Consider the following 12,723-nt stretch of genomic DNA (forward strand, 5'->3'; position numbering starts at 1 on the left):
GTTGATGGCGACTACATTGTAAAAACGTTTAAAACACTGACGTAACATAGCAGTCGTCAATAGTGCACGGTCTTCTTCGTAAATTCGTTAAACTGAACTGATGGCACAGTTGCCTAACAAGCGTTGGCGCTGTCTGCAATTCGCGTTAAGCGTTGAGGAGCTAAAATTGAATTCCTGCGGCTGCTATTATCAATGGAGGCGAAAAACTAAAATGCGCCTGTTTACCGAAATACATTATTCGAAATAGGTTCATATCCCTTCTACATTCCTCATAGACTAGCTGTGGATTCGGCAGGTAAAATTGGCTTTTATCTTTCAGACGCCAGATTACGTGCCGCTGTTCCGTCATGCAATGATTTCCTTTTTATTTATTCATTTATTCATTTCTTGTTTATGAATTTATTTACTTACTTGTTTATTTTGCCTTATTTTATGTTATTTTAGTCATTCGTAGGTTGTCTGTCCCGGGTCGGGGCTCCCAATTTATCGGCATGACGTAGCGAGTAGTGACCTTATGCCGACGCCAGTCCCGCGTGAAGTGTGCTGACTAACCCGACGGCCTGTGAGCGGGTGCTGGTAGCGAGTAGACCGGGACTGTGATGTCGGGTAGCCGTCTTCCTGTACTCTGAGACCAGAGTCTTTCGCCAAGCACATCTTCGGAGGCAGTTTGTCAACCTTTTTTTTTTTCCTCAATGGGACATCCTGCGCGCAGTTAACGAACTCCTGCGCCACATAGCGGCAGCTGTAAACGTTGTTCTCTCTTGACTCTGTGTGACTTGATTGTTTTTCTTGGTCATCTGCCCACTGTGGTGTCGTGGTGTGATTTTTATACAGTCATTTCATTGGCTTCAACGTAAGTGTAATATCAGCAACAATGTAGGTTGGCGGGGCCGAACGACTCTGGTCTCCTGCGACTATGCTGTATCACGTCTGCTCTGCGAGATGACGTGCGTCGCAGTGGTTGTTGCGGAGTGCTTTTTCCCCGTTGTTTTTCTTCGTCTTCTTCTACTTCTTTTTACTCTTGAAATCACTTACCTTTTTCTCCCGTTATTCGTCTTTACTGACTGTAGAGAGCCTCGACCTGTGACATCGTTTTGTTTATTGCGTAGTTGGGAAAGCTGTCTGCCTCACTAGCCACGGCGGTCGTGTGAGCCGTTCGCTCTCTCCGGAGCTCTCTTCTCTTCGCGGCTGAAACTGGAGAGAAATGTATACGACCTCGATATATCAGACTACGTGGCGGGCAGAGCTGTCTCGCTGTGGAGACTATCGAAGGGAACCCGGTAACTAGCCCGGCCGGTAAGCGTGCACGCAAATTACACTCCTTTCACGTGCCGCTCGCAATGGAGAAACAACGGAGAGCTAATCTGGTGGGTCTCTGTTTCTCCTAATGGGGAAAGGCGCGTAAATAGGCTGCGGGAACACCGCTCCATTAAGTCGCTATTCCAGCCAGCCCTTTTTGGCCGAAGGCGGGCCACGGAAAACGGAGAGCACCGGAGGAGGCGTGCGGCGGTATGGCGTGTGTGGCGAGCCGTCGGCGCCTGCGGTAATTCTCGTCTTGGCCCCGTAGCGGTGGCGCATGGTTTGTACTCTGAGGGTGGCGGCCTTACGTAGAAATGTGTGGGCCGGCCCCGCACGCGCCGGGTGGTGCACTCTTGATTCCCCCGTGCCTGCTGCGTGCGTAGCGGTAGATCGTAGCCGTAGAACACGGGGCGGCCCACTGACCTGATTACGACCAGCATTGTTTTTGTGTCTGCGCGTCTCCTTGTTTACCTTATGTGTGTGTGTGTGTGTGCTTGACCGCTATGCTGTGCAAGCTCTGCCTTTGGAAACGAATCTGCACGCTTTTTAATTTTCTGACTCAAGGTGTGTATGACTACCTGAAAACGTGCCCAATAGCGGGCTTGGTGCAATTGTAATGAGTCGTAACGAGGGTTGCTAACCCGGCCTCGTGAACATGTCATGCACTGCCTGTGTCATGTCCGTGGTCGCCCGGTATTAACTTGTGACTGATAACGCTATTCACACCGTGACGTCCAAAGTGTGTGAAAACCGTAATGGCGATTGCCTTACGCAGATGAGCCTTACATGCACGGAGGGTGCTTTCAAAGCTGACATTCTCGCTTCGCGGTATTTTTGATTATGTGAAAACACCAACAAGAGGTGCAATGATTCGCGCCTGTAAACGTAAATACCACTACTTCCCACCCAGTTTTTTTTTTCTTCCAGATGGTATAGATGCTTTTTTTAATGTTTTTTTTCCCGTTCACAACGGCGTGGGGTAGTGCAACGCGCACGAAATTACGAAACTGCGTGCAAGTATTGTCACTCCATCTGTTCATCCGCGAAAGAATATCAAGACAGCCGCAAACACAGTGTAAGGTTTAAAGTACGGGGTTGACTTTTTTTTTTCATTTTACTTTGACGTAAGACTTTGTTGAAGCGACACGCTTGCTACCTTAACGGGGCTTTTTTCGTTTGTTTGTTTCCTTGCGATTAGACGACTGGTCTTGAGTCGTAACACGAGGTGCTCGCTTGTACGTGCTTCGAAAATTGAGGCCTCGAAACAGCACTGATAAATGGAAGTGTGGAGGGCTCATTAACAGCTTCTAAGTTCCCTGTTTCTGGCTTCTTATCTACTGATAAGCTCGAAGCACGAAAGTTTTTGTGTATAAACTTACTAATTTTCTCATCTAGTATGTCCCAAGTTGATTGTAGGGTTTTACGCGCCGACGCAACGCAGGCGATGAGGCGCACCGTAGTGGAGGGCTCCGGATTAATTTTGGCCACCTGGGTGTCCTTATCGTGCGCCGAAATCTCGTACACACCGGCGTTTTTGCTTTCTGCCTCCATCAGAAAAGCGGCCGCCGCGGCGGGTTAGTATGTCCCAAGGAGCGTGTCAGAAACAAATATTTCACTTCTCTTTCTTAGTCCCTTTTTTTCCACCTCTTTCGGCCACTCTGCCGCTGTGGGCGTGTTGACCGTTCAGCCTTTTGAAACACACCCTTCCTGTATGTTTTCGGCTCGGACCCAAAACTTCAAGCGTTTATATGCTTCTACCGTCATGTGCACAAATTCGAAATGCTTGTTGACTGTAAGGTGTAGATGTTCTTTACGCCTCGCAGCCAAATATTACTGTGCGTACAAAAACAACGATAATGCACAAAAAAAAAAGAGGAATGTTGTAAACGAAAACTTGCCTCCGACCCCTCACACGCCCCTAGGGGTGCTCGAGTGAAACCCGAGTGAACCTGTACTCATGTCTCGCACCTGTTTAACTCTGCTATGCCTAGCTTTGTGTTGATCATGTGTGTACACTTCTCGTGTCGCTTCCTCTCTTCTTTTACCGTCTTCTTGCGTATGTGGTTGCGTGTGCGGGCTTGTCCCGGATCCTCTCTTCTTTATTTCCCTCTTTCGCCCTGCTGTGTGGTCGTGAGAGTTTCTTGCGTGTTGTACGCCTCTTACAAGACGGCCACTAGAGTCAGTAGATAGGCACACACTGCCTTCGCCTAGGGAGCGAATGGCGCCGGCCGCTTCCACCGTAGTCCTCTGTAGAGATGGTGGAAAGATTTCCTGTGTTCACTCCTTCCTTCTCTGCACACGCCTGCTCGAAGACCTAAAGTGATCAAAGCACCGTTTTTTTTTTCTTCTTCTTCTTCCAGTGCTGCTTTTTGCACTTCCCAAGCCGAATGCAAACTGGAATGACCTACTGGTACCGGTGTGCACATTAATTGTCTAAATCAAGCCGGCTCCGTCTCAGTTAATTACGATAGTGAGAAAAAACTTCTTCTAAATATTGAACACTTTGCAATGAAACTAGATAACGTCGCGGATTCCAGGTTGTACTGCTCCTGGTAACAGAGATGAGGCCTCGTCCTTTCTAAACCTCGGAGCAAATTTGTTGCTTTTTGGACGGAGTGACGTCATGTTTATGCCTCCGTGTTCTCTACCGTAAATTCTCTTTCGGGCACACCGTCAAAACGTGTTTTTTTTTCTGAAATAAGTGGTGCCTAGTTCGAAAAACCTGTCACGCCCATGTTTAGGAAGACCCGGAAAGATATGATGCCTGTACGATAACATAATTGACTCGAAAACCTAGCGTCGGTTTTTTTCGTTAGTAAAGCTTGGAGGAGGAGCAATGAGTCTTGTTTCATTTTTTTGTTGTTGTTTCTGATGGCTCCCTTTCTTGTACTAAAGCTTGCTTATAGAAGCGGAAGTTCTTTTTTTTTTCTGCCGGAGGCTTAAATTTCATTCACGTTTTACGCATATGGGAGAGCGTTAGCGTGCCGTCTTCTTCCTACTTTTATTTTTGCCATCTCTCACTTATGATCTCAAACGCCCCCAGTCAGGAACTGTGCCCCGGCTCTCCGCAAACTTGATACACGCGTTTCCTCTGTGGCCTTTTACTTATGCCATAGTACGAAGGGAATGCGAAAGGGGCAGGTGAAAAGGCTTGCGAAATCGGGGGTCCGCTGCCCGCTGTGGTCTCTAAGCGAGGCGTCGGTAAACCCAGAGACGGCACGGTTTGTGCATTCAGGCCGGTTTCGTTACCGTATGAGTGTCCTAGGCCGCCGTTCGTCGAGTGACATTGCTTGCTTTACTGCGGCGCCAGTAGAGGGCGTCGGGTGTAGCGGACGGGTGCGTCGCATTGGCTAGCTGCGATAGTACTGCCGGATGCCGGAACCCGTTGTCATGGTAACCGAATTTGCTTGCTCTCGTCTGCCACGCTTGTCCATTTTGGTCTTCTTTTTTATCCCTACCTAACCTTAACTCGCCCTTTCGAGCCGCTGTGCAATTTGGGCAGCGCTTCTTTTTAAACAAAATGATACTAGCGTAAACGAATTAGAAATGAATGCATCGTGGTCGAGAACAAAAAAAAAACTGCCAATGACCTGCAACTCAGTAATAACAAAGAACAATAGCCTGCATACAAACCCACACTCTTCCCTCCTTCCATCTTTCCCAACGCACTATTCCTTTCCTCCGTCTTTAGACCAACTTCGTTTCGTCGTGCTTCCAAGGTGACACCTTTCCACTTTGTTTTGCTGCCCGGTCATCTCTTGTCCCTCCTTTTTTCCCATCTAAGTTTACCTGACTATCTTTGCTTGCCGTGCTCCTCTTTCCGTTTTTCTTACGAGCGCTCTGTCGTCTCTTCCTTCGCGCGCCTCATCCTGACTTCCTCGCTTTTGTCCCCGCTGGCTTCATTTTATTACACTCCTCCTCTTCTCTCCTCTTGCTCTTCTTTTCTCCCCCGCTCTTGCGCTTCCTTTTTCGTCCCCCCTTTTCTCCTCCGACCCTCGCTGTTCGAAATATGACAGATAAAGCAGCAGCCCAGAGGGGCGGTTTGGCGGCAAAGCAAGAAACATCCTCATGATTCGCACCTGAAAATCCAGCCACGAGGACGGCTTATTTACTTCCTTTTCGTTGTCCCCTTCACCTCTTAGATGAGCTAAAAAAATGCTCCTAGATCCGGTTGGAGCGCCGTTTCTGGAAGAGTCTTTTGTTGTCTTTTTTCTCTCGTTAAATTTCTTTCTCAGTTTGGGATATCTGCCCCTGCTACGCTCCGCTTCTTGAGGGCTTGTTCAGATAACTTATTTGATTTCGTTTAGTGCCCGACCTCTCTCTGTTTGCTTCTCCTCGCCCGACGAACTCGATGTTTAAGTAGCTTTAGGGCTCCTCGACATGTCACAAGTTTTTTTCTTCTTTTTTGCCTTATCTTAACACAACATCCGTTTTATTTTGCCTAGTGTAGTGCACTGGCTAAAACGTCCTTCTTTTTCCTGCATTGTTCTTGTGGATACGTTGTTTTCCTGAACCTTCTTGCACAGTGCAGCATGCATATTTACTTCCAGCGCTTAAAGGGACCGTTGCTTTACTTGAAGTAATTGAGAGTTCGTAAACGCAGCAATTTTCTTCGGCGCGCAACCGTCGTTTCAGTACAGGGGAATCTGAATTCGAAAGTATCGGTTTCAAATTACGCGACAGTTTTCTAATTCCTATCACGTGCCAGAATTCGCTTCTGACGTATACGTGGGGGAGCCGAAAAAAGCAGGCAATCAGTGAGCTGACTATGTATCAAGGGACAGAGCGCAGCGAGAATTGAAAGTCGGATGGGCGTTTAGTTTAGTGAAACCTAGTAGAGCGTTTCCTCACTCTGACGGCATGGCCGTGGGTACCGTGCTTGCTTAAGAGTGAGACTCAAACTTTGAGTTTACTATGACTGGAACTGAAAAACTAGAGCACAAGCGAACTCTCAATGTTCCAATGGTAAAAGTGGCGACACTAGTTCCTGATATCTCTTCCTATTACACCGAAGCTGTTAGCCTCTAGTTGGTCGGAAGATTTTCTGTCGTAAACAAAAAAACCCAGTCAGGATCCAGCAGTTCTTGCCTAAGACGCCGATTGCATGCGTCAGGCTAATCAAGCATACAGCATAGAACTCAGTATTCGTTTAAAAACCACAAAACAAGCATCAAAACCGCATTACGGATAATAAGGCGCCTGTGAACAAGCCCCCTCCCCCCCCCCCCCCCCCCCAGCATGTGTTCCTGGTAACGATTACGTTTTCAAGTTATCTTAGAAGAATAGGCAGGATTCAGCATTTGCTGCCAGAGAATCCGAGCGCAAGCGAAAAGCCCGCCGAGACGACGAGAAACATTTTATACCCTCCCCCATCAGCTTTTGCAGGGGTTTACAACAGCTGCGATGGACATCCACTTTCGCAGGACGAGGTGGCAACTTTTTTTTTTTTTTCTTCGTCAGTAGCGCACCCGTGGAGTGAGTAGTGAGCCTTTGACGCGTCGCGCTATTGAAAGAAGCACAGCGGGATGGCGCGGCGTCCTTAATCCGACGCTTCCATAGGCGGGTTTGTATTTAGCGACATTCGCCGATCCGTACGGGGTGGCGAGGTGACGTCCCCCGGCGATATCATTCAGCTAGTGCGAGAAACGCCTGCAGGCGTCGTATTCATACCCACGGTTGTTGTAATTAGCTAGCGTGAATAAGGGCAGTTTTCGTTAAACTTGGCGTATTTGTTATTTCGCCGTGGTAATCCTTAGACTCAAATCAAACATGTACAGTGTCCTCATGGCCCCTGTAAGCACTGTATGTATGTGTACATGTGCATGGATATATGTAGGCAGGTCTGTGTGCTCGCAAATATATATGAAAGAAAGAACTCCTTCTTGGATTTATTCCCGCAACCTTGTTCTGTTTTTTGTTTTGTTTTGTTTTGTTTTTCAGTACAAATCTTGCGTTCTCGTGATTAATTCCTTCCGCCCCACTGCACCCCTGATATCTCGCTGTATTGCGCAAGCCCCACACCTTTGTTTCGCAATGCACAGTCGAAGTATTTTGCTGCGTTCAAGTTTGATTGAACAGTTAGCTCTGTAGTTTAGGGTTAGCCTGTGTTCAGACTAGCGACGCAAAAGCCATCTCGTGATCTATGGACGTAAGAAACGGCATGCCACGCAGTTCGGTTGGCTGAGACGTGAAATGACGTCATTCTTTAATTACCACAGTTGCGGCAACAGTGCGAACCCGGCCTTATGCCCGTGTTTCACGCTTTAAGAGCAGTCCACGTGCACACTTAAGATTCACCTGCTCCTAACTAGTTCTACTAAATGGTGGTGTAAAGACTGGCACCAGCAGCACGCGTCAACTTTTTTTTTTTTCGCCGCAAGAGTAAACTTCCGCACACTTAAGGCAAAAGATTTGCGCATGAAAGAGGCGCGCAAAGATCTGGAAGTAGGAGTAGACGTCGCGAGAGCTTTTATGGAATAAAAAAAAAGTTTAAGGGTGATCACGAGCCTTGATGCGAATTGACAGTGGCAGCTTTGCTGCTTTTGAGAAGCAGGAAAGAAACGAGCTGTGCGCAAGCGACAATTCGTTGAGATCCTCTACTGTGAGATGGAATGCTACTACTGGTAGCAACAAGATATCGGAACGATATTTCCGTGATATCCGGGGGAGAAGTAAAGAGTGTAGGGGCCCCCTTCTATCGCGCTTACCGGGCTTGGAAAACAGCTTCTAGAGCAGTAATCAACAAGCTCCTTCGTAGGCTCCCCTCTTTTCGCATGTATAGTAAGTATCATCTACCATTGTTTTTTTTTATTTGTTTGTTTGTTTCACGGAGTCACGCTCCGCCTGGAACGCCTGCTTAGCAGTGGCCGCTAAAGCGACAACGCCTTATCTAGATTAAACTAAGTGCGTATAAAAGGGGTTTATAATTTGAGATTGTCGGGAGGATTACGGTTTCAGCTCAGTTGCCTGCGCTGTAAATGCGAGTGGGCGCGTGGTTAAGGAAAATGGTCGTAACTATCGTTCTAGGGCAATCTTAAGACTAATTTTGGAACCGCCATAAACTTAAGAAAAGGCGCTTCACGTTATTTGGTTCGCCGAGCCACCAGATGACGTCACTCATTATAAATTCTAGGAAAATTGCGTCTACACTGTATTCCTGGCGTAATTAAACTGCTCTAAAACATATTCATCACGGCTCGTCACCAGAAACGTTCCGTAGGCGGGAAGGTTTCCCTTGAGGCTTGTTGCTTTTCGCAATGCTTATTGCTTTAAACATGTCTTCGTGGCAGCTAAAAAAAAAAGGGGGGGGGGGGGGGGGCGTGTAATTCTTTTTGACGTTATCTGTACCGGCTTATACAAAGCAGTTGGGCTCAGAAAGCTGGCGGAAATAAACCACCTATGACAGAACGATCACTTTACTTGAAGCTAGGCAAAAGTAACGATTTTTCACGGCTAGTACGCGTTACACGATTTAGCAAATAGCGCATCCTTTAAGCAACATCCGAAGAAATCTCCCCTTAATATTTTTACTGATTATTTTTAAGTAGTTTGCACGATATTTAGCGGTCCTCGTACGCTCCGCTTCGCCTCCAATCTTATTTTGAGGTTATCGCTCGGCTAGCACACATGGTTGTGAACTGCACGTTATCAACAATCAAGTTTATTCTGTTTGTCAGTCTAAAACGACCGTTTAATTTTAGCTCAGCAACCTCCGAATACGACTAGTCTAAGGAGTGAAGATCTTAAAAGATTATTTATGTCAATCCTCCAGCCTAAAAATTGGGTTACGATGTGTGGTGAGGCAAGGTCACCTTCATAGTGTGAGTTGTGGAGAGTTTTGCCTCTAAATGATTATTGATCTGAGGAATTATTTTCGCGGAAGTACTTTTTCGTGCATCTGTTATGTTTAAATACCCGTTGTTTTTATTGCCCCAATCGCGCTAAAGCGGTCAAATTTAGTTTTACAGGGCTGTTTTTGTATGTTTTCTGAGCACATTACTGTCCGTGTTGTATACTCTTGTTTTGCAATTCCTTCTTTTCTTTTCTTTTCTCTCCTTCCCGTTCTTTTTTTTTATTTTTTTCCAATCCTACGGCCGTGACCCCGCCATTCCCCCACCTGCAAATCACACAATGTCTTCCCACCAACAAATGACGGCGCACCCGTCTTCTCTCCCGAACATTTCTCGCACAATGTAAACAAAACTGAACACGTAAACTCTGACACTTCCCAATACACGATCGAAAAAAAAAAAAACGCGTAGTCATGGTGATGGCTGCAGCGGCATGTCCGGACGCTGGAGAGGACCACAGTGAGTAACGTTCATTGCGTTTTCTTTTCTCCTTGCTGCTGTTTTGGATGCTTCTTTTTTCTTCGTGTGTTTCCGTTTACGCTGCGAGCTTGCGTTCCGGCTGTGGCATTGGCTTTGGCTTTTGTTTCTGCTGATGTCTGCTTTTCCTTTCCCGTTCCTCCCTCCCTGATTCCTTTGACTGAATACCCCCAGGACACATCAAATATATCTTTGTTTATTAGTTTACCCAGACGGGTGTTCATGTTAAAAGACACCTGTGGGTTGCGTAGAATCAGCTAAAAAGGACGAACTTGAGAAAGTGTGTCTAGCCCTTCACTTGGCGCTGAAGACATAGGTGCTAGCCCTAAAAGACGGAACGACGAGGTAGGAGAGGACTTCTAGCGTCTACCTTCTGCAAAAATGGCATGTTTATTTTCAACCGGAACAAAGAAAATTCGGTTACTCCGTTTCGGCGCTCCTTCCTTGCAACGGAGGCCTCCTTGCTTATCTTTTTCCCTCTCGATCGCCATTGTCTCAAGTCACTTCGCTAAGCACTCGGTGCATGCTCGTTCCCTTTCGCTTTCTTCTTAGGAACACACAGTTGGCGTGGGGAGATCTTGGGGTGAAGGTGCGCACGACAGACTAATTTTCGCTGGAGCCTTAAATGCATGCTATTCCGCGGTAAAAACCTCCTTCGGAAGGGGCTTATAAGGACGCAGAAAGTGATGTACACACGCACCCACCATAACCCACCCGCCATGTTAGGGCAACGCGTAACAAGCGCCGCCTCGTGAGGTGCCGCTGATCACCTTAGCCCGTCGCTTCTTACGGTCCGTCTGTGTGCCACTCGAAGGTGACCAAAGGGCAGAGCGCCTGCTTTCCCGGTGGAACATACATTATATAAGGAGTGACGCTTCTTTTCTTTGCACGCGCCCGGGTTTCGTCGTGACTGTAACGTAACACCACGACAACCACGACAAGCACGACGTTCATGCACGATCGGAATGTGACCATTTGCAACGCCTCATATGACTACCGTTTTAAGGGCCGAAGATCAGTTCCTAAAAAAACTCTCGCGTGCGCTAGACGTTAACGCAAGTAGGAAGTGGTAACGTGGTTTTGTTTGGGCATACATCGGCCTTGAAAGCGGCTGTACGTGTATGTAGACCTTTCTTCTATTCACGGAGATTTCTAGGCTTGCCAATACAATTATACTGGCGGCGCGCTAGACATCGCCCCGAGTGGGCGACTGCACAGACTCCCTGAATCCTATTCCTCCCTACTTTGGTTTCTGGAATTTCTGTTGCTGTTCTTGCTGGGGCGGCTGCTGTTGATTTCGACCGAAGTTCCCGCAACCAACACGTTGCGGAGCACGCCGTTTGCTGCACTGCGAGCTTGCGACCTGTTTGCACGAGTTAGCACGACGTTGGCGGCCCTTGTCAGCACGCTAGGGCCCAGAAACAGCTTCGAGGCAGCTGTCTAAAAACCCAACGGCGGCAGCCAAGTGGGCGTGAAGGTGGTAGTCTTTTTTTTTTTTTTTTTTCAGGCCGTGCGTGCTTCTATTTCTCCCTGCACTCCTGGCAACCACAGACGCACTGCTCGGCTGTTGTTTTGCCGTTTTGGTTCTGAGCCAGTCACTTTTTTTTTCTCTTTATTTCTGCTTCTCGGCTTTGCACTCGCTTCCTTCACTGTTCATTTTGCCTGCAGCCGCCGATCGCGCGCGGCTACGAACTGTAGCGAAGCAAGTCGGAGCCACGCCAGCAGAGAACGGAGGAGCTACCGGCTACCACACACTACCCTTCTCGAGGCCGTACCGCTTAGGGGGCCTCTGAATTTATACCCCTCTTTATGTCTTAGCCAAACAGAGGTAAATTGAATGGGGCTATATCGGCATAGCTGCACGCGTACTGAATCGGTTGCGGACAGAATTGGGAAACCATTTTTTTTTTCCTCTAAGCCCCACCTGGTGGCTATCTCAATCGTGTTTGTGTAGGCAAAAGGAGGTACCGATGGGTTGCATAAAATGGCCGGAGGACGGTTGCCATCAAGACATGTATGCGGTATACGATTTGTGAGAGCCGACGTGTAGCCCTAGCTGAGCTTCTGAAGGCATCCAGAGGGCAGACCTTTTGAGGGCATCCCTTTTGCTGCTAGGTCCTTGACACTGCAATGAGCTCCACCTCAGTGCGTCCGCAATATTGCTTCAACTACCTATCTGGGGTATTGAAAACAAGCGCTAAAAAGAACGTTGTTCTTTCTCAGTTAGTTTAAAGGTATTTCATTGTCTTCAATGTCAAGGGGTTATAACACCCTCGCGTAAAAAAAAAAAACGAGAACGCTGATTGCGTATAGAGATCGCGTTCTCCGAGGATCGGTAGAAATATTCGTCGTGAAAACAGAATAATAAGCTTTACTTGTCAGGGTTTGTTTGCCAATACGTTAAGGAATTAGTTTCAATGTCTGTTTCCTTGTAAGGGCTGTGCTGGTATTGCAGTCACACGAAGCATTGTGCCCGATGAAATGAAAGGTAGGGGCAAGTACGAGACAAAGGGGCAGCATTCAACGCAGGGGCCTCAAAGGCAGGTCGTCCGCAGGGCGGGGCTCCCGCTGGTGATAAAGCCTCGGGATGCAGACGAAGGGAAATTTCAGAGTGGCGTAATAGAAAGCCAGGATTAGAAGACCTTATTTGGTGCGCCTTACAACTCTTGCGGCCAATCGCACAACGGAATCTGTGATTAGTTGCGATTTCTCTCTTTCCTCCGAACTCATTTTTTAGGCCATTTTTGGTTGGAATTTCGCAAATTAGTGTTGAGGTTTCATTGGAAAGAGTCGTATGCGTTGCGCCACAAAGCGATTTTCTGATTACCACGACGAGCTTAGGAGACGTGTTTGGCAATGTCCATTTGGAGCACATTTGAAGCTGTTCTTACTTTTCTTTACATGTGCACTCTAGACAGAGCTGCTGCTTCCATGACCGAACGTTTGTCAGTTTAGCACATGTTGCGCTTGAAATAGAGAAACACTATTTCATACACTGAAGCGTAGTCCGGTACGATGGGAATTCCTCTGAAGTTTAAAGGCGTCACGTATTCCTATGCCAATAAAATGCTTCCTATCGCGCGTTGAGGCTTGTATA

The 12,723-nt window shown here is 47.5% G+C and overlaps 1 protein-coding gene across 8 annotated transcripts in view; it reads left to right on the forward strand.

Moving 5' to 3' along the window:
• Positions 1–12,723, forward strand: part of Rbp6 (RNA-binding protein 6) — a 586,247-nt gene that overhangs the window by 533,820 nt on the left and 39,704 nt on the right. For 4 of the 8 annotated variants that reach the window (XM_077677081.1, XM_077677080.1, XM_077677085.1 and 1 more), the window contains one exon: positions 9,561–9,608. The exons of the other annotated variants lie outside the window; for them this stretch is intronic. In XM_077677081.1, the coding sequence (XP_077533207.1) occupies positions 9,561–9,608 (48 nt within the window). The remainder of the gene's footprint in view (positions 1–9,560; positions 9,609–12,723) is intronic. 8 annotated transcript variants of the gene reach the window in all.

This window comes from Haemaphysalis longicornis, unplaced genomic scaffold (assembly GCF_048455015.1).
Source record: "Haemaphysalis longicornis isolate Haplotype H1 unplaced genomic scaffold, Haemaphysalis longicornis Haplotype H1 scaffold_7, whole genome shotgun sequence".
NCBI classification, from domain to species: Eukaryota; Metazoa; Arthropoda; class Arachnida; order Ixodida; family Ixodidae; genus Haemaphysalis; species Haemaphysalis longicornis.